Source organism: Protopterus annectens, chromosome 10.part0 (assembly GCF_019279795.1).
Source record: "Protopterus annectens isolate FY-2018-M chromosome 10.part0, PAN1.0, whole genome shotgun sequence".
Taxonomy (NCBI): Eukaryota; Metazoa; Chordata; order Ceratodontiformes; family Protopteridae; genus Protopterus; species Protopterus annectens.
The window spans coordinates 720,941,507-720,967,807 of NC_056744.1; the positions used below are offsets into that span (position 1 = coordinate 720,941,507).

The following is a 26,301-nucleotide window of genomic DNA, read 5'->3' on the forward strand; positions in this document are numbered from 1 at the left end:
TGTTTCACTTGAAAGAAAGTTACTGTTTGTCGTTTTTGCATTTAGTTACTTGTAACACATTGCACTCAAGTTACCTGGCACTTGCTCACTAAAGCAATTATATAAGTCAGCACTAAAAATTAAAAGCACTACACCCTCACTCCCCACTGGCCCTTGTTTTCAATTAATAAGGAATTCCCAATATTATTCTAGCATGTCCAAAGGTCAGTTGTCAATCTCCTCTCCGGTCCAGCTGGTGAATCTGGGAATCTTGAGGCAATGTTATAACTGCCTCATGTACACAGACAACCCTCTCCTCCTCCCACATAACACAAATACTTGCGAGAGATGCAGCTATTTAGCCAAACTGGAGGCTGAGCTCTCTCAACTCAGGACTGGCAAGACCAGACAGGAGGAGAAGGCAACTACACACACCACAAAACCAGCCTCACATAATGCTACCACACCACTGAATCAAACACATAAACACACAAAGACATACTACGAGGCTCTGAGTAAAAATTTACCTAAACAGCAGAGGCCTCCAAAGCAGACACCCAAACAACTGCTACCTTAAGACACCCCACAAGCAACACATAAACCACAAAAGCAGTGTGCAAAGCAGTCACAGCCCTTAAGGCCAAATACAACACCAAACATACTTGTCATAGGTGACTCCATAGTCAGACACACTGACGTCCCACTCACCAGGCTGAACAAGGAGAGGGTCACAGTAAGCTGCCTATCGGGCGCTAGAATCTGCCACATAACACAAGCACTCTGGTCACTCCACGGCAAGTACAAATATGACACAGTCATTGTCCATGCTGGTGTGAACGACCTGAGACGTACCTCCCTGGACTATATGAAAAGAGACATAGAGGAGCTCTCTGATTATGTAGCCCAGGCAGGTATGACCCTGACCCTGAGCAGTATCCTTCCTTCACCAAGAATGATGCCACAATATAGAGACAAGATGATCAGCTTTAACAATTGGCTTAATGTCTGGTGTCATTCAAAGGGGATCCAGTGTCTGCCTGGGATGACATGCTTGACAAGCCATGCTGCTTCGCAAGGGACGGCTTGCACCTGTCACCCCTGGGATTCCGGATATTGGCTAAGGCTCTTGCCACCCCCATAGTGCCTTTTTTAGGCAAGGCTCAAATTCTAAACCTACCACCCTAGAAAAATGGGAAGAAACTGAGGGTAATGCTGCTCAATGCCAGAAGTCTAAATCTCAAAATGCACGCACTCGAGGCCCTTCTCAGTATGGAGAACATCGATGTCTGTGCTGTAACTGAAACCTGGTTCAAGGCTCCTGAGAGCACCCCGGCACTATTAGGTTTTACCTCATATCATGCTCCGCCCCGAAACCCGGACCACACCACAAAAGGAGGGGGTGTATCCATATTCATAAAGGATATCCACACCTCCAGGTTGGTGGCAACGCACGAAGCTTCGGAAACCATCCAGGTGCAACTAACCATAGGCAAAACTGCTCTACAAATTGTAGCATGCTACAGGCCACCCTCTCAAACTCAGGAACCCCACACAGCCTTCCTGAAGACACTGGAGGGTATAAATGTATCTCCAAACACCATCATATTGGGTGACTTCAACTACCCGAATATAGACTGGGAACATTACTCAAGCCCTAACTTTCTAGCCCAACGGTTCCTGGAGTTCATAAATTCAAATGCCATGGAACAGCTAGTCACTGTTCCCACGAGAGGAGAAAATATACTAGATCTCATTATCACAAACATGGGGACAAAATGCTCCACACCGAAGTATATCCCTCATTGGTGAGATCTGATCATAAACTAATCTCACTGGAAATCCACATCCCCCCACCCCAAACAAAAGACCACAGTGAAGAACTTCTCTAAAGCAAACTTCACACTACTCAAGACTGGTGTGGTATCCTTCATGGCCCCTGAGCCAGTGGAAACCACAACCAAAGCTGGAAGCCCTTACAAATGCCTTCTATGAACACCTCCAGGACTGCATGGATCAGGCAATCCCAAATAAAACCAAGACTCTTTCCACAAAGGGCAAACATCCAGTCTGGTGGACCCCAGCCATTAACAAACTTTACAATAAGAGGAGAAAGCTATTACATGATAGAACAAAATCCATAAAAGGGAAGTCACCCCTGATCATTTTAGTAAAAAAATAGGAGCACTCATAAAATCAACTAAGGCCAATTTTGAGAGAAAAATTGCCATGGATTCAAAGGACAATCATAAGGCCTTTTTCAGCTACGTTAGGAACCTGGGTGGAAACTCCCAGATATGCTCAGAATTAGTCCAAAATGATACAAAAATCACTGAACCCACAGACATTGCCAACATACTGGCAGACAGGTTCAGTGCAAATTTCACACCCCCCCCCTAAAGGAGAGATAACTATCCCAGCAGAGTGTAGCCTCCCAGACATCTCAAATGCGCAGGTGAAAGCTGCTCTCTCTAAAGCTAAAAACACAGCATCAATGGGACCGGATGGTGTCCCCGGCTGTGTGCTACACGAGCTAAATGAGGAATTAAACCCGCACATAAGGCAGCTGTTTAATCTCAGCCTTACCACAGGATACGTGCCCAAGGAGTGGCGTACGGCAACTGTGGTCCCACTCCACAAAGGCGGTGCCTCTACGGACCCTGGTAATTACCGCCCCATAAGCTTAACAAGTCTAGTCTGCAAAGCTATGGAGAGGATCATAATGGAGCTCATAAACAAAGATATAGGGGACTTGCAGACATTGGACCCGACCCAGTTTGGCTTCGTCAAGGGCAGATCATGCCTTTTGAACTTGGTCGACTTCTTCGAAACAGTCACCAAGGCCATTGATGAGGGAAAGGCAGCCCATACAGCCTACCTTGACCTTGCAAAGGCCTTCGACACAATACCCCACTCTGGTATTGTAGAAAAACTTACCAGCTTAAATGTAAACCCATATGTCACAAGATGGGTTGCAAACTGGCTTAAGGACAGAACCCATAGGGTTAGAGTTGCTGGCGCTATGTCAGACTCCAAGCCGGTCACAAGTGGTGTCCCACAGGGCTCGGTCCTTGGCCCCCTATTGTTCGGCATCTACTTCTCAGAAGTACAGGCCAACATGGGAGGACTTTGGCTGACAAAGTTTGCAGACGACTGCAAACTCGGCGCCATAGTGGAAAGTGCATCGGACACGGATATCCTTCAGAAGGGACTCACGGAAACAGATAGCTGGTGCCAGAGCCATGGCCTGAAGTTAAACGCCAAAAATGTATAGTCATACCCTTCGGGAAAAACAAGGTAACCCCAAGCTACCATATAGGTGGCAATCCACTAAGCACAGAAGAGGTTATCAGGGACCTGGGGACCCAGGTTGACAGTGGCCTTTCGTTTGACACTCACGTTGCTAAAGTGGTTAGAAAGACCTTCTACATTGCCCACCTGATCATGAAGGGATTCACATCCAGATCTAGTGAGGTCATTGTTCCCCTGTACTCGTCACTTATCAGACCAATGATCGAGTACAATGCCCCATTCGGGATGTATCTCACCCGACATCTGCAGCAATTGGAGAGACCCCAAAAGTTCCTCAACAAAAGGATAAAGGGACTCCAAAATCTGTCATATGCTGCCAGATTGAAGAAACTCCAGCTCTATTCAGTTGCATACCGTCTGCTCAGAGGTGACATGTGCCTGACATACAAGGCCATGTCCAACCCGAATTAATGGACATGCTCCACCTCAAAAAATCCAAATCCACCAAAACCACTAGAGCAAGCGACTTAAACCTTAGCACGGATATAAATAGGACGTGCTGGAGGGATAGATTTATCACTCAGAGACTCCCTATGCTGTGGAATAAAATCCCGATCCATGTGAGGCAGAGCACCTCGCTGGCTCTGTTCAAGAGAAATCTTGACCTGTGGATGGGAGATCGTAGGTTTATCCCGGGAATCATCTCTGTGTCACTGCTGGACAGAGGCACAACAAACTAATGGGCACAGTATTTTTTCATATAAGGGGTGGCGTAAGCCACAAAAATTTGGGCTAGGCTTATAAATGCCTTAGGGCAGATAGCCTAGTATAAACCTATGAGGCATTCAGGCAGTGAGAGAACTAATAAACAGTTAAAGCAGGATCTTGTCCACCAAGAACAAATGGTTCGAATGACAACAGAGAGGATGCAAGAGGGAGGCCCTTTCCTGGTAACTGTATCAATAAAATTAGAGCTACAGAAAGCCTTGTTTTCCACCTCTGTAATCAAGCTAAGTTCATACTTACATATAATAACACAGGCTAAAAAGATCACTGCGTACGTGGGGTAGCGCTTTACAGTGGTTGCCCCGATAACAGAAATGTACCCTTAGTAGAAGCACAGGCTGCACCATGTGCCTTAGCATGGATGACATTTCTTTTAGGTTAACTCAAATCTGGATGTCAGTTTATAAGTTCATAGGTAGGTACTAGGCTATCTGCCCTAGGGCATTTATAAGCCTAGCCAGAGTGTGTCAGCTTTCGCCGCTCCATTGATTAACTGAGCCTCTGTCAAGAAGAGCCAATGAAGTGATCCCAGGGGTGTATTTTCTGTTACCCATCCACTCGTCAAGATTTCTCTTGAAGAGTGTTAGTGAGGGGCTCTGCCTAATGTAGTTAGGAATTTTGTTCCAAAGCATGGGGAGTCTCTGTGACAGGAATCTATCCCTCCAGCATGTTCTATTTATTGTTGTGGCGAGGTTTAGCTCACTAGAGCGAGTGGCTCGCAGTGACTTGGATTTCTTTAGATGGAGCATGTTCATCAATTCTGAGTTGGACATGGCTTTGTAAGTCAGGCAGAGATCATCTCTGAGTAAGCGATACGCCACTGATTACAGCCGGAGTTTTTCAAGTTGGGCTGCATAGGACATATGTTTGAGGCCAGTAATCCTCTTGGTGAGGTACTTTTGTGGTCTTTCCAGCTGTTGGAAGTGTCTTGAGAGGTACATCCCAAATGGGGCATTATACTCTATGATGGGTCTGATGAGTGAGGAGTAGAGGGGCACTATAACCTCTTTATTTCTAGATGCAAACCCTTTAGTAATTAGATGGGCTACATAGAAGGATTTCCTAACTACTCTGGCAATATGATTGTCAAAGGAGAGATTACTATCTACCTGAGTCCCCATATCTCTTATTACCTCTTCTGTATTAAGTATTAAGAGGGCTGCCACCTATGTGGTAATTCATGGGTGTTTTGTTTTTCCCAAACGGGATGACGAATCATTTTTTGGCATTTAGCTTAAGACCATGACTTTGACACCAGGTGTCCTTCTCAGTAAGGCCCTATTGGAGAATGTCCATGTCAGCCGGAGAGTCAATTATGGCTCCCAGTTTGCAGTCATCGGTGAACTTGGTTAGCCATAGTCCTCCTGTGTTTGCCTGTATTTCTGAGAAGTATATGCCGAACAGTAGGGGTCCCAGGACCGAGCCTTGTGGGACAGCACCTGTGACTGGTTTAGAGTCGGACCTGGAGCCCGTTATTTTTACCATGTGAGTTCAGTCTGTAAGCCAGTTGGCAACCCATCTCATGACATAGGGGTTTATGCAAAAGGCTGGTGAGTTTTTCTATAATTCTCGAGTGGAGAATGGTGTCAAAAGCCTTGGCGAGTTCAAGGTAGGCTGCGTGAACCACCTTCCCCTCATCTATGGCCTTGGTGACTGTCCCGAAGAAGTCAATCAGGTTTAGTAGGCATGATCTGCCCTTAATAAAGCCGAAGGGGGTCGGGTCAAGTGCTTGGAGGTTCCCAATGTCTTTGTTAATGAGTTCCATGATGATGTGCTCCATAGCCTTGCAGACCAGGCTAGTCAGGCTTATGGGGCGATAGTTACCAGGGTCAGTTGTGGCCCCTCCTTTGTGGAGTGGAATAACCTTGCTGTGTGCCATTCTATGGGCATGTAGCCTGTAGAGAGGCTGAGGTTGAACAGTGTGTTTAGGTGGGGGGTTCGTTCGTTTTGTAGTTCATGCAAGACGCAACCTGGGACACCATCTGGCCCACTGATGCTGTGCTTTTGGCTTTTGAAAGGGCTGTTTTCACCTGTGTGTCTGTGATTTCCGGGACACCACACTTTTCCGGTATTGTTGTGGGCCCTTTTGGGGGTGAGAGGGGAGAAGTTTGCACTGAATCTATCTGCCAGGATGTTGGCAATATCGGTAGGTTCAGTATATTTTGTGCTATTTTGCACTAGCTCAGAGCATATCTGCGAGTTGCCACATAGATTCTTGACATAGCTAAAGAAGGCTTTGTGGTTATCTTTCAAATCCTTGGCTATTTTTCTTTCGAAGTTAGCCTTGGATGATTTTATGAGGGACCTTAGTTTCTTACTGATACTGATCAGGGATGTCTTTCCTTCTTGGGATTTGTTTTTTTTCTGAACTAGTTTGCTTCTCCTATTGTATAACCTGTTTATGGCAGGGGTCCACCAGACTGGTTTCCTTCTCTTAGGGGACTGAATCTTGGTTTTGCTAGGGACGGCACGATCCATGCATCCTTGTAGGTGCTCATAGAATACATTTGTAAAGGTTCCTGCATCTTGGACTCTGTTATCCTTTAGCATGGGGGCTGTGAAACTTACCACCTCTGTCTTAAGTAAGGTGAAGTTTGCTACAGAAAAGTTTTTCACTGTGGTTTCCTTGGTTGGGGGTGGTGGTGTGGTGTGGACATCCAAAGCGATTCGTTTATGGTCTGATCTAACCAGTGATGGGTTGACCTCCAGTGCGGAACACCTGTCGCCCATGTTGGTGATGACCAGGTCCAATATGTTTTCACCTCTGATAGGGGAGTTTACCAGCTGATCCAGGGCATTTGAGTTAATAAATTCCAGGAAGCGCTGGACCTGGGAGTTTGTACTTGAGTAGTTTTCCCAGTTAACGGTAGGGTAATTGAAACCGTCCAATATCAGGGTGTTTGGTAGGACCTTCATGTTTTCCAGTGTCTCCAGAAAGGTGGAGTGGTGGTCCTGGGTCATGGAGGGTGATCTGTAGCAGGCCACAATTTGCACTGCAGATTTGCCTGATGTTAGTTGCACATGGATGATCTCAGAGCTATCATGCTGTGCCACTAACCTGTAGGTGTAGGTATCCTTGATTAATATAGATACACCACCTCCTTTTGTGTTTCAGTCCATATTCTGTGGCCGAAATGTGTGGTATGAGTTGTAGCCCGGTACTGCTGGGGTGCTCTGTGGAGCCTTGAACCAGGTTTCACTTACTGTTTGGTTACAGGGTTCAGCTACAGTTTGGGACCTTTGTTCCAATTAGGAGGTTAAAACTTCAATATTTGAAGGAGTACGTAGTTTTGTGTGTTAGTATTAAGTTAACAGGTTTTAAGGGTGTATTGGGGGGTGTTTTTTTTTTTTTTGCTTTTTTTTTAGGGCTTTCAATAAAACAAGAAGTTTTAATAAGATGTGACACAGCCTCAAATGAATATGACAAGAAACAACTGTAAAAAAAAGTTTAACCTGCCCAACAGTGGATGCGTGTAACACAAAAGCTGGAAGTAGACATTTAACAAAAAAGGTGTTGTACATAAAAGGTGGGAATAACAACTTTATAATACAATAATGCCTTCTTTAATGTCTTTAAATGTAAATGGCCTCACAGATAAATACAAAGAAGAAAGAGTAGTGAACTATATTAAAAATGCAGCGTGCAGATAGCTATATTACAGGAGAGACACTTAGAAAGAAATGAACATGTAAATTTGATAAAGAAAGGTTTTCAGGATGGTTATTCAACAGAATACATGGGACAAAGGAAAACCGGAGTACATATATTAATTGCAAGAGGAGCTCCAATAGTGATAGAAGAAAATAAAAAAATATAACAATGGCAGATTTGTAGTGCTAAGGGGGTTACTGGCAAGGGAAGAAGATTACACTGGCATGTATTTACATTCACCTAAAACTGCTGTAATAGAGATTAAGAAAATTCTGGGAGAAATAATCAGTTTTCAGCAAGTAATATTATTAATAGATGGGGACTAGAATTTGATTTGCAGCAGTGAGGATGTGTCTGGGGGGACCAGAAGGGAAAATATAACAAAGAAGGGTACATTTGTGAAGAAATTTATGGAAATATTTGGCATGGAAGATGTGAATTCAGTAATAGGATTTCAGAGTGAATTTACATATTATTCCTCAAGATATAAAACTGGGATAGGCTAGATAGAATTTACATTTCATAGGAACATGTGCATTTAATTGAAGGTCTTGATACCCACCCAATAACTACTTCAAACTATGTGCCAATAACAGCTTAAATAAAGACACATGGTAATGAAATGCAAACGAGCCATTGACACTTTCCCTCCTATCTGCTGAAAAGAGAAGAATTTAAAGAATGGGTAGTGGAGATTATTCTAGAGCTGTTAGAGAGGACAGAAATTTCTTCTGAAAATATAGCTAAGGAGTACAATAAAATTAAGGTGGAGTTTAAAAACAGGGTGGAAATAAAAGAAAAGGAACTATGGTTAAGAAATAACAAAAATTATTTAGAGGCACTGACAAATGTGAAAGTATTGCAGAATAGGGGGAATCTCACAGAAGAGTAGGATGATCAGCTGTAGAATGCTAGGCAAAAATATACGGGATTATCTTGATAATACGCACAAGCTTAGAAAGATTACTGTTAAGCTGTTTTTTGATAGTAACACTAGAGCACAAAAACATTTAGCACAATGACTCAGACAACAGAAAGTATCAATGGATGTCGCCAAACTTAGGGAGCCTATAACAAAGAAGATAACAAGCGATCCTTTACAGGTATTAGAAATATTTTGGAAATTCTGTGAGAGTCTGTATAAAGCAGAGAAATATGAAAATCAAGAAAAGATACAAATAGAAATGTTTATGGAAGGATTAAATACGCCAAGGTTAGAGGTAGATGAGGCTCAATTACTAACTGTTAGGATAGGAGGAGAGGTAACAAAAATTGTAATGCATAACCAATCTACAGAAAAGTCCCCAGGAATGGATGGTATTCATGTGGAGGCTGGGAGGAAAAAAACTGATAAAGATTTGGAAGGTGTTGTTTAACGATATCTTACGAAGAGGAGTACAACCATCCTGGAAGAAAGCAGTGGTAGCTATAACACCCAGAGAGGGTAAGGATCCATCAGATCCAGCTTCATACAGGCCCATTAGTGTTCATGTCTATAATAGCTAAAAGAATGGCAAAGGTAATGCCAAAACTGATAGATATGAATCAATGTGGATTTATGGGGTGGAGGCAAACAGTTGACAATATTAACAGAACGTTGATGATCCAGAGGGAAGCAGAATGTAAGAAAATGCTATTGTTGGTGGGTCATGATGCAAAGAAAGCATTTGACAGAGTAAGCTGGGACTTTATGAGCAGGGCAATGGAAGCATTTGCATTTCCTGAAAAACTTATGAGGTTGATTAGGAGAATATACCAGGGATCGGAGGCAAAAATTAAAGTGGGTGTAGTCCTCTTTGATCATTTCTGCTTGAGCAGAGGAACCAGGCAGGGGTATCCTCTTTCCCCTTTATTATCTGCATTATATTTAGAATCACTGGCAAAGAAAATAAAGGACTCAGAAATTCAAGGATATAATTGGTATGGTAGTCAAGAAAAACTGTCTTTATTTGCAGATATTATTTTGTACCTGACAAAACCAGAAAAAGACATTACAGTGTTGTGGAACATTTTTGAGGCAGTTTCAAATCTTTTCACAATACAAAATTAATAAAGCAAAGGCAACAGCAGTAAATTATGTACCCACACATGGACTGGTTCAGGACATGATAAAATGAAACATTTAATAGTATGGATTAAAAATTATACTAGTGTGGCAGCTAAAGATATGTGGGAAGAAACTAAACAAAAGATAACAAAAACTGAGAAAATGGAAGCTTTGTTATATGGATATGGATAGTAAGATACAAGCAGTTAAAATGTTTTTCGAGTGGCGTTCAAAAGACATGCGTGAATGGGTGTGCCTTCGTTGAAGGCTGGGCATCGGGCTGTCACCTTGGCACCATAAAAATCTAAGGCCAATCATTAGCAAACCGGAGTTCCGCTGTGGTGACCCCTAACCGTGAAAAGCTGAAAGAAAAAAAAAGTCTTATACACAGGTAAGGCATATTTTTATCAACCACAGAAGAAGTTGTGGGTAGCAATTAATAAAGAGCTGAAGGACTTTATCTTGGAGGGGAAGATGGCAAGAGCCAAGTGGGATAAGCTGATTCTTCCCACAGAACAGGGTGGATTGGAATTACTCAATCTGGAAGGGTATTTCAGAGCTGCACAGTTAAGACTTCTATACATAGTACAAGCAGAAAGCTGTAATTCAAAGTGGAAAGGGATGACGACGAAACATGGGGGAAGCTCAAGAAATAAGAAGAGACTGGGATTTTGGATGCAGGCCTTTAAGGAGAACGATATTCATGCATATTATATCCATAAAGTAGCAGAAAGTATTCTAGAACTAAACCAATACGGGAATAGAGAAAGGAGATTCTGACGATAGGGATGACTGCAATTAGTGATACAGACAATAGGCAAGAGAGGCCGGAAGTTATTGGAGAAAACTGGCAAAAAGGAACCGAGGTATTGGGAGCAAATAACTAGAGAGGGAAAGATGCTAGAATGGAAGACTCCAAGAATTTATTTGGACTGCAGGTTAGAGATTGCCTTCCCTATCAGGGATGGATATCAGAATATAGGCAAAGAGAAAGCAATAGGGGGTCATAAATGAAAGACAAGCACTAGTAGTGTTTTTAATAGAATCTAGAACAGAAGCTGCCAGTAAAAAAATAATAATTAGTACAGCATATAAAATATTGCACTATAACTATAAGAATCAGAGAAGGTTAGAAAGGACTGGGAAGAGAGAGTGGATAAGCAATTCACAAAGAAAGAATGGGAGGATGCATGTATGTCTTCCCAAATATGCAACAAAATCTAGAAGATTTAGGATTTTTGCCTGGAAATACTTACATAGATATTTTTATACCCCAAGTAGACTTCAGGTAGACAGTAAATGTTGGAGGTGTGAAGGAGAAGAAAGAGGTAATTGGGAACACATTTTCTGGAAGTGGAGTGGGTTGGTGGACTTTAAGGATTCCCTGTGGGATGCACTGTTGCAGATGCTGGGTGGGCAGATTGGTCTGACGAGGGAGACGATTTTTCTGAGCTAAGACACAGAATCGGAAGTGCCTAGACATGGTAAAGCTTTGCTGTGTCTAATAATAGTGGCTGCCAAGAAAGCAATTACTAGAAAATGGAAATCAAAATCTAAACCAGCTATCCTGGAAGTAGTGAATATAGTAACAGAGACAAAACAACTGGAATTGAGATCTTTAGAAAAGGGTAGGAGCAAACTACATAGGGAAAAATGGGAACTGTGGGAACAATACATACAGGGGAGGAATGAGGCCTAAAAGGCAGCAGGAGTTAAGTGAGCTATGCACTGTTTTGAGTGAGAAAGATTGGGTAAATTACAAGTGATGTATAATGTTTGCAACTGGGAGTGTGTCAGTATGGTTTGTGATGGAAAATGCTTGTGACTAGGATTCTGTTAGCGTGGTTTACTTTAATTAATATAAATATATGATTGCCTATGTAGTAAGTGATGGTTTAATGAAAACGTTTCTTGTTAAAAAAAAAAAAAAAAAGCAAGAATTTGATAATTTATGCAATATTGCTTAGGTTATATGATATATAGCAATATATATGAAGTATAATGTTTATGTTAATATAGTTTGATTACTTTTATATGAAATTAAATGTATTTATGTCACTAGTGATAATTCAATAAAGGTGTCTGGAAAAAATAAATAACCTCTGAAAATCAGGCAAACCCAAACAACCAAGTCCATTACCAAATGAGACAGACTGTGACATAGCCAACAAATTCAGTGAGTATTTAATAAATGTAGTAAAATCCCTCACAAAGAACAGTCCCCAAACAGTCCTTACCCACCCAACACCCATAACCATAACATACCCTCATTTCAATATCAAGCCAATTTTAACCAGCTATATTAGAAACCTGCTGTCAAAACTTAAACCTACGAGACTAGCAGCTGACACCCTCCTAACAAAATATCTATCAAAGGCCACTGAAACTCTACCCTACCCTGTCAGTATTCTCATTAATTGATCCTTAAATAGTCAAATATTTCAACTTCATTGAAGCAATCCACAATCCTACCCATTCACAAAGTGAAATGTAGCTTTGAAGTACCAAACTACAGACCCATTGCTATCCTCTCTCCACTTTTACAAATACTTGAAATATGCATCCACTCTCAGCTCCTTTCCTATCTTTTAAATAACAATCTACTCTCTTATGCTCACCGTGGCTTTTGTCCCTTTCATAGGACTACAACTGCCTTTCTCTACTTTCTTTACACTGTAAATCACCACAGGAATGAAAACAGACTCATGTCTGCTATATTCCTAGATTTGTCCAAAACCTTAGACACTGTTCCTCATCAAAACCTTCTACAAACCATACCTCTCAACCTTCTATTGCCTAATCGAGGAACACTGCCTCTCAATGTGGAACAAATGGGCAAAATGTGAAACACTAACAGCTTACTAAAAACTTCAACTACCAAGTTCACAGAGTGGTTAAAATGTGACATTTTTACTTGCAGAATGGCTCTTTTAATGAATGACTATGATTTAGTTCTAAATACCATGGATATCTGTAAAAAAATTGCTAACACTGAATGTGTGACAGACCCTTTCAATGTGGAACTTTGAGGAACATAAACCTAAGTCCCCAAATTAGGAAAATTCCTTGTAATGAGGTACACTTGACAAGTACACTACAAACCATATCCAGTCGGGGACTGACACACTCAGCAATCACTCAGTTCAAAATCTATCTTGGCAATAGAACCCAATTCATGAAATGGGAATCCGTTCTCTCACACTACCAAACAGTCTCAGAAGATGTTCCACAAGGTTCAATCTTCGGCCCATTGCTATTTAACATACTTACAAATAGTATGCACTCAGAGTCCTACCCCTTCCATACAATATGCCTATAACTCAACACTCATCTGCTCAGTTACAAACCTACACAAACTACAGTCTCTTATCCAACAACCCTTCTCAAACATACAAAACTGGCTCAACAACTTTCAAATATTCACCAATGCAAAAAAAAAAAATAATAATAAAATAGATAATGCTATTCCTTCCCAGGAATTTAGCCAAAATTGATCAACCCCTCAAAATCACCTCCCAGCAAAAGACTCCCATAGATGCTGTCTCCACCATAAAACTAATGGATGCAACAACTGACAATAAGCTTACCTTTGACTCTCATATTCAAGCTGCTGGAAAAAAAAAATTGTTACTCTATATAGAGCACCTCCCCCACCTCTTCAACCTAGCACATAAAACTGCAGCTGTAGCTTACCTACTGCCAAACTGCTACCATATTCACTCGCCTCTAAAACACAGGCAGTTAAACTACAACAATGCTATAATAAAACAGCCAAGTTTGCAGAGCATCTCCCCAGTCACACTCACCACTGTCTCACCCTCCAAGAACTAACCTGGTTATATCTTCCTAATCATTTAAACCTTACCTAACTAAAAGCTGCCCATAATATCCCCTACCAAACACAAAAATGTCCTGTCAATCAAACTTTAATAGAATGGTACACCCCTCCTCAACCCCTAAGATCTGAGATCTCAGGCCAAGTGTCTGTTATGGGGGTTCTCAATTTCCATGACACTGCACTACACTGTCTTCCATGACATGCACTACACTGTCTTCCAGTATTGATAAATTTTGAAATTCGCTACCTATGAAAATTAGGATAACAACATCTCATTCAAACGTTAAAAGTAAAAACATGCTTTTTGACACTATACTATAACTGCAATACCCTCTTACTCTGAAAAACACAAAATCAGCTCCTATTACCCTTACCAAAAAATAAATAAATAAAACACACACACACACACACACACACACACACACACACACACGTGCACGCACACAAAACTATCTCCCAATACCCCTACCAAACCACCATAACTCCCACTCCAGTCTAACTACACTTCTCCATCACTCAGCTCACTTTGCTGTATCCTTCCCACTGAAAACTATCACAATCACAACTAATCTTACCTCCTTCTCTAAACATATCTCACCCTTCTTCCTGATCACCTCCTGTTTACATGCTCTGCCCTATAATTAACTACTTTTGCAATGCCTTGGAAATTATATAATGTCTTATCATTAAACTTAAGACCTGTTTGAATATAAAATCTGCTAATGATGGCTTACTGTAATGAATGCAAATAAATATTTAATTTCACCTGTAATGTTTATACCAAACTAACCTCTTACACCTTTTAATAAACTATTAATAAATGTTATAAAATACGTCCTGTATTACTTTTCCTATATTGTTAAACGCATACTTTTAAATTAAATGTCTTTCTTGTAAACTGGAGCTTTTCTCGCAATGCATCCTCCTGTGACAACCAAGTCGGACTTTCCTGGTAAACAAAATGAAAATAAATTTAAAAAAAATTAATTTCAAAAAGGAGTTTATCCCATTGTTAGGAAGTGTTTGTGACATGAATCTGTCACATTTCATGGTATAATGGACATTAATTTTTACTGAGACCAGGTTTGTCCTCTAGTGCTCAGGTCACCAGAAGACTATTCTAAGTAAAGGGTTTCAAAAAGGCAGCATTCTTGATTTCAGGCTTCACAGAAGGGATCGGGGGAAGGAAAGTAGGACATACGGCCAGTCCACAGTGGATGTTATGAGCATGGGGCTTTTCCAAAAAGTGTCATCTCGTACAGATGTAAGGGTGGGTGGTCTTCACTGCCTTTATCTGTCTCCAAGATAATGATCTCCTACTCTTCTGATTCCTCAGAAGAAGCAAACAGGGAGGGAGATACCTGCCCTATCCTGGCTACAGACTGCTTCTAGCTTCAAGCCAAACTGTCAAACCTTAATTTCTCTTCTACCATTTCCTGGTTCTCTAGTTACCTCTCAGACCACCTGCAATCTGTCAAATGGCTCTCTGCTCTCTCCCCTCCCCGCCCAGTGAAGATGGGAGTCCCCCAAGGATCTATTCTTGGCCCACTTTTCTTTAATATTTTCACTAATTTACTACATACCTCATGTCCCCAGTCATCCCTTATTTAATATGCAGATGACTCAACTGTTATCACTATCTCTGACACTCCCTCAGACCTCTACTCTTCTACCCAAGCAACCTTTACTCCACTGAATCCTGGCTCCAGGACAACAAACTAATTCTCAACCCTAAGAAAACCAAGCTCTTACTCTTTCTCCCCAAAAACCTTACAAATCTCAAATCTACTTTTACTATGCTATCCAGCAATAACATATCCATCACAGCTGAATCTAGCACAAAACTCCTAGGAGTCGCAATTGATGACCAACTTAAATTTGATTTACATGTGTCTAACTGTATTAAAAAGACACACCAAAAACTAGGACTCCTTTACCGCAACAAAAAGTACTTAATTAGCAAAGCAAAGCAAAAATTACTCTCTCCCATGCTTACCTTCTTCCTAGTTTATTATATAGTTGCCACATTCTTATCAATCTGAACTCATGCCTCCTAACCAAACTCGAATCAAACTACAATAAGGAGGCTAGATTTGTTGCTAATAATACTTGCAGGTCACACCACTGTCTTTCCCTAAAACAATTAGACTGGCTTGAATTACCCCATCTGCTCCTCCTTCCTCAACTACAGGTTATCCACTCTATCCTTTAACAGCACTCTTTCTGCCTTAGCCTTACTTTCATTATGTCTAAATATTTTCCAACAAGGTCTCTCTGTAGCTCTGACCTAGACCTGCTACAAATATATAAACCCAAGACCAAAACTGGTTGTACCCTCTACAGTTACAACCCTGCCACATCCTGGAATAAACTTCTCTTAGGAATTAGATCCCTTAAACACCCTAATCAATTCAAAACAGCCTCTAGAGAATACCTAAAAACAAAATGGTCTTGCCACTGCACTCATCCTCCCTAAAATTCACTCCCTCATACCAAAGACTCCTTTTCACCCCCTCCCCTTCTACCCAATCTCTCTCCCTATACAATTTCTCCCTTTTCTTCCAGCATCATCTCACTAGCCCCTCTCCTACACTATCTTATATGCTATTATTGCCCATCTACCTCCTTTACACATCTCCCTTCTGCCTCACTCTGTTCCTATAAGCTCTCCTATTTTTTAATCAACACTAGCCATAACATCCTACAAATTATTGTTGTTTTAGGAATTTAGAACAATTTTTGTATTTCTCTAGTAACAGATTATTACCCTGATCTTGGCATATCCTTATTATCTGTAACAGCTATACCTAATATTGTATGTAGTTGCTGAACTCCTACTGTTTGTCATATAATCTAATTCTCTTATTTAATGAGATTGTATCTTAATGTGGAGCTTTTCTCCCTGGGTCTCCACTGAAAATGAGCTACTAAGCTCAGTCGGACTAACCTGGTCAACAAATGTAGAATAAATAAATAAATAAAGGATCATGGACAAATAAAGTAAATGGAATTCAGAATGCAATAGAGAAATGCTGGGTGACAGTAAATTGGTGCTTGAAGCGCATGCCAATGGAGATGAAAGAATCTGAGGGGCTGCACCAGGTCCAGTGCTGGGATCATGCCAGGTTCTGCACACTCCTGCACCCATAAGGTCAAGTCCTGGCTTCAAAAAGAGCTGCATGGTCTTGGACTTGAGTGTTGTACTCCAGAGTGGAAGGCCACAGTGTATCCACCTCAGCTTGTGCGAACAAGCCCTGAGAGGTAGTATGATATTATTCTGACCCAATACTACCCTAGAGCTATGGCCAAGTAACTTAAATGACCACTTCCTTGGATCCAGGTAGCCATTACAGTACTCTATCTGAATGCCAAGGGATGGGACTGCACCAACACTCTCAGGACACACTCTTCGAAGAGGTAAACCATAGGTGAGATTTTCATGCACTCTGTAATCCACAAAAGCAGAGGACAAATGCAAAGATGTTATGATAAAAGTCTGAGGGGGTATGGGGGTATGATGGAGACTCACAATGATCCTTGTACTCGACTCTTTCAACCACCACAATTCTCCAGACAGAAAGGAGTCCATAAGCTTTATCTTAAGTCTATAAGAGTCTAGGTTGAATTGGTGGCACTTACAGCAGAGCTGCATGTTGTGCGTGCTCTTTTCCCATGCAGTAGCACATTCCTGGTATGCATACTGGCTTGTTATTTAACAAACATTTCTTAGGCTCTGGTTCTTTAAGCATCAAACACTGGAACACTTCCATTATAGAAGTTAAGCTTGACATCCAAACTATGCAGAAAAGAACTGGTGGGTTCAGGTACTAGGTGTGCTTTTCAAGGTTAGCTATGATACCACACCATACTCAAATACATACAGTATACATACCCTCAAGCACGAGAGCTGTTGAGTAAAAAAAATAAAAGCTGCAAAGGAAAAAAGGATGAACCCAATCACAAGCCCACTGACAAAATGTTAATTCACTTACTTAAAATAAGATCCTTTAATTACAGTCAAGCATAAAGTTAAAGGAAAGGAATAAAACTGCAGCTGGTGTAACCCAAATAAATATATATAAATTCTACTGTTAAGCATAAATTTAAAGGAAAAGGAATGTAACTAAAGCTGGCATAACCCAAATGAAAATATAAAATTCTCCAAAGAATGAAATAAAAAAATTCACAAAGCAGGAACTTACCATAACAGACAATTGTAAAAGTGGGGAGGGGTCAGCAACCGGGATAATAGAGGAGAGAACAGAAAGTATTTTAATCAGGTCAAGGAACTTTAAATCAGTAGCAAATCAACAATTGCTTTGATAATAACACAAAAGTCAAACACTTTAACAGAAGACATGCACCAAATACTTAAAAGCAATACAAACTCAAAGTACTGAAAAATATAGAAAACCGAGGAAGCACAACACAACAGTGGACAAGCAAAGAAGCTATGGGTGTATCACATCATGCAAAAAATGTTCTGTAAGATGCTGCATAAGAAAAAAAAAACATCTGTGGTTTCAGGGGTCGATTTAGCTTGCATTGTGTTAAAACAATGCATGAGCCTATAAAAACTGTAGGCAACAGTACCAAATTCAGATCCTTGTGTACTCCTTAAATAACAAATGCAGTCCAAAATTATTTTATTTTTATCATTACAAAACTGTTTACAAAAAGCTCTCACCTCTGAGGGCAAGTACATAAATCGAACCCTGTGGCTGGGATGAAATGTATGAAAACAGGTTATTTTTTTTGTTTGTATTTTTTGTGTGAGTGTTGGTGACAGACAGTATGGATATTTCTTCTAAAACAGACCATTAATTATAAAGTGTCTCATTCACCAAAGAATCTCATTAGTGTAACATGTTGCTATCCATGCACTGCTTGCTAACAAAGGAACAAGAAACATACAAATGAAATGGTAGTGTCAAGAGTATTTCCTTGGTTAATGAATTCATTCAGAGCAGAGCAAACGGCACAAGAATACCCACAACTAGCACATGTGGGTCAAGCATCTGTATGAATAACTGGGCCAGATTATTAGTGTTCACTAGTTGCTGAAATGTTACCTACCTCCCAGCCAGTGCTCTGTATTGTAGGAAGTAAAACAATAAGAACAGAATAAAATGAAAAAAAATACCGTGTCACCTAATGCATGTACTTTTTATTACAATGCCTCTTGACAGCAAGTTGGCTTTTCATGTTTTGCATTTCTTCTCAACTATGTTTCCTTACTGATGTTATTACTAAGAAAAGTGAATGATAATGTTTTTTAATGTTGCTATGTTTCTGACTGAACATAACTGTTATATATTCTGGTGCAGACCATACTAACAAGTTTTCAACACTTAGATCCCAAATCAGAGTATTAGAAATTAAATGTATTATTTTAGCCTCTCCCACAAAAAAGGAAATCAGAGTATTAGAAATTAAATGTATTTCAACCTCTCCCACAAAAAAGGAAATCACAAAGAAAATGGCTGTAATTTTTGTGAAATACTTAAGAGAAAAAAAATCATTCTGGCATGAAGAATTACAAGCTCAAGTCATATGCCACAAATGCAGCCTGTAATTAGGGTTGTTTATTCATCAAGGAGGCAAGCACAGACTTTCAATATTAGAAACCCATGGAAGAAAAAGGGTCTAATGCACAAGGGGAAAATCCATTCATTCTCTAATAACCTTCAGCACAGTAGGGCCATAGTGAATGAGCTAGTGCCTGTATTAGCAAACAGTGGGTACAAAGTAGACAAATTAATCCTGCAAGAGACACCAGTCCACCACAAGTCATATACACACACAGCCACTCATACATGGAATATATACCTATCGACAGTTTAGGGGAACTCCATTTCACATGTACTTCAGATGTGGATGGAAACCAGAGCACTTAGCAAAAAACCACATCAACAGGGAAGATATGCATACTTTAAAAAGAAAGCACCAACTGAACAGGACAATCAAGAGCTGTCAGACAGCAATGAGAAGTGCTGTGCCAGTGTGCTACTCCAAACAAGTAATCATCATCAACATCTGTGTAACCAGTCACTTTTGCTTATACAGAAAACCAGCTTGCAGCTTCTGGTTAAAATGTAGTAACTTCATAGCAGGCCTCACAGAGTGTCATAACTGCACAGATTTAGGAAATAAAAAAGCTAAACAATATAAACAACACAAACTACAGCTACTTGAAAACCTAAAAGTCTTATTTAGATAAAGTATTCCAAATGAAAAAAAAAATATTTTACCTGATGGACAATCTTGCTGAATGCTTCTTGTAGTTTGCCATGAATAGTCGCTAGCTTTTTAGCATCCCTATTAGCTTCATGAATTGGAATCAGAACTTTGTAAACTTCATTTACTGCTTCATACATGCCAGACTGCAAAACAAAAGCAATAATGTTGCAAGCAATCACTGTAACATTTGAATGATACAGATTTGCTATATACGTATCCTAAATATTAAAAATACATATATGTATAGTCACATTCTAAGCACTCTTTTACAAGTTATTTTTTTTAATTTCCAGTTATACTCCTCATATTAAAGTACAAGTGATTTTGCAAAAACAATTGGTTTCACTGTCTATAAAGTTTCTCCTGTAACTATATCCATAAAATGATTTCATAGTAGTAGTGGGCAATGATTTTCAAATATCTATACAGGACTGTAGGTAATCAAAAAATGGATTCTTTAGAACAGCTTCCTTGGTATTATGTAACGACATTCCTAGATATTGTCAATGGAATGTGTTCCACCTCCCAGATCTAGCTGGCAACTTATCTAAGAAGTAAAAAAATGTTGATGCATTTAATTTTGAAATACAGTAGAGTATGCATTAATCTTGGTAGTGAGGTATTGTAGGTTTGGACTTTCATAATATCATTACAGGACTTTTCAACTCCAAGAAAAAAAAACAGAGGCCATACTCATCAACAAAATACAATGCAAAAATAACACACTGTGCATCAAAAACGGTATACTTTGGTACTGTATACAGTAAGGAGGTTATAACCAACTTCAATGGTTTACTTATAACTGATTCAGAACGTGACTAATGCACATTTACACCCGTTTATAATACTACTTGCCTTTCTTCCAAACTGGCTGTTAGGTGTCATGTGTTGCTGAGTTGTGCAATTCACTGACAACTGTAACCAGCACATTTATGTATGTTGATGATTATGTCAATGAATACATCCCGTACTTGTTAGATAAAACTTATAGTTAAGTCCTTGTAACCCACTTTTTGTGTGGACAACATTTGGCTTGGGTTACCGGTCTAAATAACTGCAGATTAAGATTCTGCTTGATCTGCAGGGGTAAACAGAGTTGGAGACATATCCAGCCCCCTCTCATTGTACTGAGACATTTAAATGTACTCTCAGATACCATAGCTCCACTTGGCTTACTGCTTCATGGATATTTCTACATGTCTGGGACCTTGCAGTTTCTAAATTGGTCTTGCTGTTTGATGAGTGCACTGTTTAAGTAAGATAAGTGAATACCTCCTGAACTGTTTTTTGCTGTTTATAAGGTAAAACTGCTTAAATATAACACCTGAATGACCAACTTGTTGTGCTAGAACCATGTATACCATGGTAGTAGTGCAAAAAGAAAAAGAAAGCAATTTTTGAGCAAAAAGCCTGTCCTAGCCTGTATGCAAACACCCTGAGTAATAGCTATCTCTTTCCCTCCTCCAGACCTTTCGTAACCATTATTTAAGGGTTCCCCTCTACCATCAAATACCTACATCAGTTAAGAAGAACTGCCCAGAAAATACTGTGGACCCAGCAAAGAAGTTTGAGAGAACCATAGCCTGAAAGTAGTGAATGTATGTTAACTTTCTTGGTTTAGTGTACTTTACATAGTGTGCTCCCTTAAGGACAGCTGACTGACTTTAGTGTGGTCAAATGCTGCATCGGCAGGCATCACCCCCCCCCATATATCTGTTACCTTCTTAGTTAAACTGCACTCCTTTTCCTCCATAATCTAGAGTGCACCTTTGCCTCTTCCTACCAATCCTGCCCACACTCCAGCTCCCTGAATTACACAACACACATCTCTGATATACTGACTATTTTGTTTGAATTTATTCTAAGGTTACTTAACTGCCACATAACTACCTTCCACCCATATAGGATACATATTGCAGTAATAGGCTCTCTTTCACATAACACTGATAGTCTCTCAAACTCTCCAGTGTCTTGTACTACTGGCTCTGCCCCACTCCGTTCGCTATGCTCACTCTGCTCCCCTACCCTACCCCCATTCCCACCCACCCGCATATCAATTACATTTATAGTTAGACACCACACCCTCTATCAGTTCCCTCCGACCCAATTAGAGTTTCACACCACACATATCACTTACAAATCAACACCCTTCACCACAACCCTTACTATCACTCATTAGTATATCAAACCCACTTACTTTAATATACTACCCTTAAATACTCTTCACCAAACATGATGAACTATAAACAACAGTCCCACTTAATAAAAGCACTACTCTACCTATGTATTATCATCACCTTTCTCCTGCTCTCCTACCTCTCCTCTTACCACACTCCACTAAATATCAGTACCCCCCCCCCCCAATGGCAAACCGAACCTCTATCCACTCCCTTGAAACTTTGTAACTTCCCTATAACACCACTAGACCTCACCTCCTCTAGATCAGGCTCTTACTCACACTACAAACTGTCAGTTAGAACTAACCCTCACTCCTCATTAAAACATACTAAATTACTACACAAACTAACTAAACTGTATCTTCACCTACTCCACAAACTCATTCGCTGTGGTGACATTCACCCTAATCTAGGGTCCACCACAACAACCTACAAAAACTCTAATCAGCCAAACCCTCTATACTATAGACCTACCTCCTCTCTCCTCTTCATTAGCATAAATGCAAGAAGTATACTTAAAATCCAGGACCTTCATGCCCTTCTAGCTAAATATAAACCGGAAATAACAGTGCTAACTGAAACATGGCTTAAACCAGAACACCATAATAATGAGATTGCAGCCCCTGGCTATAAGAGATAGAGTAGAGAAAAAGGGAGGTGGCGATACTGTTCCAAAATCATCTCACCATTGAACAAATTGATTATAACACCCAAGAAATCAAAGCTGTTGAACTAATCCTTGCCAAATTAAAACTAAACTCAAACAAACATATCATTATTGCAGGTGGCTACATTCCACCAGGCAATAACACTACTATAATGGAAAACCTGCTAAACTGGATCTCAAACTCCATGCCACAAGAAACTGTACTATTAGGTGACTTTAATATTGACTGGCTGAACTGCTCTAGCCACACTCCAAATACCCATATTAACCTCCATAGATTAACCCAAATTATATACACCCCAACCACAACAAACAAAACCTCAAAACGCGAATCCATCTTAGACTGGATTCTGTTATCTGACCCCACTCTAGCATGGCACCCTGGCTGTCTCTTCCTGACAGTCTAAGTGATCATCAACCAACCTACCTAATTCGGAACAGACCCCATTACATAAGCCAACCCAACCTCAGAGTAATACGTAACAAAAATACCTTTAAAACAACTGACCTCCTCAATTAACTACAAAGCTGTAATTGGACACCCCTAACACTACTATCTCTAGATGATGCCGTACAGTACTTTAACTCCACTTTCCTGCAAATCCTAAATGGTCATGCCCCCTCCAGAACTACAAGACTAAAAGCTAACTATGCTCCATGGCTAACTAAAGATACTAAGACTACAATGAAAGAGAGGGATCAGGCCTGGAGTCAATATCAAAAGAACAAAACCAGTAATCTGAGGCAAACCTACCAACACCTTCGAAACAAAGCCAAAAAACAAATTAAACTAGACAAAAGTAACTACTACAAAAACATGCAGGAAAAATATGCCAACAACCCTAAGAAATTTTGGGCTACAATAAATGGCATAATCCTCCCAGGTAAAGCCACCACCCCAACCCCAGTACTACCAAACAACCAGAGAACATTCCCACACAATTTAACAAGTTCTTTACCGAAACAGTCCAAACCCTTACTAATGCCCTCAATACCACTAGCAGCCCTATACCACGTGCTAGCAAAACCCACCCTACTACTCAAAAGAATACCAACTTTTCCCTACACCCTGTACCCACTAAAATGATTTCAAGGCTCCTTAAACTCAAACCAACCACACTAGCTGCTGACACCCTACCAGCCAAATTCCTTCAGATAGCAGCAGATGCCATAGTCTATCCTGTATCCATCCTCATAAACAGGTCACTTGCAGAATTCAAAGTCCCCACACTGTGGAAAACATCACACATTATTCCACTGCACAAAGGGGACAACTCCTTGGAACTCACCAACTACCACCCAATCACACTACTCTCACCTCTATCCAAGATATTAGAGAGACTTGTACATTCCCAACTTCTTCGGTACCTCTTACAAAACAACTTAATCTCCAAAACCCAGCATGGCTTTAGACCATCCCACAGCACCACCGCAGCATTACTATCATTTACAGATATAGTTAACCACAACAGAAATAAGGGACTATTTGTATCTTTCATTTTCTTAGACTTATCTAAAGCCTTTGACATGATAGACCATAACATTCTTCTCCAAAGTTTATCTACCCTAAGCCTTAGCCCCTCCACTATATCATGGTTTACTAGCTACTTATCTGGTCGACAGCAGGCAGTCCTATGGCATGACCAGCTGTCCCCCCTCTGCTACCAGTATCCATACGTGTCCCTCAAGGATCCATCCTTGGCCCACTATTGTTCTCACTATTCATCAACCAAATCAATTCCTCTTCACTCACAGAATCAGTAGTACAATATGCAGATGACACCACCCTTATAAGTGCTGCCCCCACATTAAAGGAACTGCAAATCCTCACCCAAAACACTTACTCTAGCCGAAACATGGTTCACAAACATCAAACCTATTCTTAACCCAAAAAAAACTAAATTAATTATTTTCGGCCTAGGTCATGCTCCTCCCCTCAACAACACTTTCACCATTCACTCCAAAGATAACATTCAAATCACTCCAACTGCACATACTAAACTGTTAGGTGTAGAAATAGACAATAACCTCAAATCTGACATCCATATAGCACAAACCATTAAAAAAGTTAATAAAAAACTAGGACTTCTCTATAGGAACAAACACTTTATAACTAAACAAACCAAAGCTACCATTGCAAAACCTCATCTCTTATCCATCCTTACTAATCTCCACCAGAGTGATCTGAACAAAATGGAATCTTGTTATAACAAAATAACCAAGTTTGCTACTGAACCCTCATACAAATTCCACCACTGTCTCACCCTTAACCAACTCAATTGGCTCAAGCTACCTCAACTACTTCTGTTTAATCAACTCACAATAGCGCATAATCTCTTCTACCTTCCAGAAAAAAACCCTGCACTTCAAAATATATTTAACCCCCACATCCCTACCAGAGCCTTACGATCTAGTTCTCAGAACCTAATATGCGTTAAAAGACACAAAAATGATGCTTGCAAATCTCTCTTTGCCTGCAATATTGCCAAAATCTGGAACTCACTACCTAGCCAAATAACCTCCACTACCTCCACTATTCAATTTAAGAAACTCCTGAGAACCCACTTCTCAAACAATTGGCTTTGTTCATGCTACTCCCCAGGTTAATTTGCACCAATACCATGTTCAAGGATTCTACTAAAGGTTCCCTAATTCCTATCACTGTAAAGCTTAATAATCACTGGTTATCTCAGTAACAAAATATTAAGAGTACTCATAATTTAGAAAGAAAAAAAATGTTTTTCTTTTGTGTTTATATTTTATATTCTATATAAACCATACTACCAGAATGCTGTATGCTGACTTTACTAACGAATTGTTCATCTATAAATAACTTATGTTTTTATGGAAGCTATATCTCTGTATGATATTCTTGTGTAATTTCTTTATGACATGCTACTGGAGCTTTTCTCCCCGGGCCTCCGCTGAAAATGGATGTGTGTCCAGTCTGACTTTCCTGGTTAACAAATGTAAAATAAAATAAATAAATAAAATAATAAACCATAACAGTCTGTGGGATGCATTTAAGACTGAAACTGCACTTAAACTCCAGTTATACAAAAATTTAACTTGACAGTTCATTGATAGGCTTTCTTTTGCAGCAGGTAACGGAAGCGAATTGAAAACCTTTTTGCCAGCCATAGTAACAACAAAGACAATGTTGCCTCTTGGAGTAAACGGGCAGAATTATCTATGAATTCTTCACTTCTGCTGAAGATCTGTGAGAAAATCAGCACAAAAAAAAAAAAAAAAACAGAGCAGATCAGGAGCAGGGCACTCAGCTATACATCCACCACTTTTTAGATATATGTCCTGGTGAGGGGGGTCCTACTTCAAAACATCTACAACCCATAATGTCTAATTTCACAACATCAAGACCAGAACAGCTAAAACCCAAAACATCGAATTTCATAACATCGAAAATGTGCATCAGAACATCGAATACTACAAATCACATAAAAATAACATCCCCTCCACATATAACACCACCAAAATACCAAAAACACTTTTTTCTAGGTTTCTGCAGGGGGGGAAGCCCCCCTGCACCCCCCATGTGGGGGGCTCTGCACCCCACACCCCATAAATTAAATATACCAAATCCAAGATCGCACTATAGCCGGGAAAAGTTAATTTCCTAACCACACTGTATCACAATCACCATAAAGA

The 26,301-nt window shown here is 40.2% G+C and overlaps 1 protein-coding gene across 1 annotated transcript in view; it reads right to left on the reverse strand.

Annotated features, from left to right (window-relative positions):
- Positions 1–26,301, reverse strand: part of DOCK7 (dedicator of cytokinesis 7) — a 3,076,229-nt gene that overhangs the window by 300,757 nt on the left and 2,749,171 nt on the right. The window contains exons 43-44 of the mRNA XM_044085545.1: positions 19,803–19,934; positions 18,628–18,642 (exon numbers count right to left, since the gene is read on the reverse strand). Of these exons, the coding sequence (XP_043941480.1) occupies positions 18,628–18,642; positions 19,803–19,934 (147 nt within the window). The remainder of the gene's footprint in view (positions 1–18,627; positions 18,643–19,802; positions 19,935–26,301) is intronic.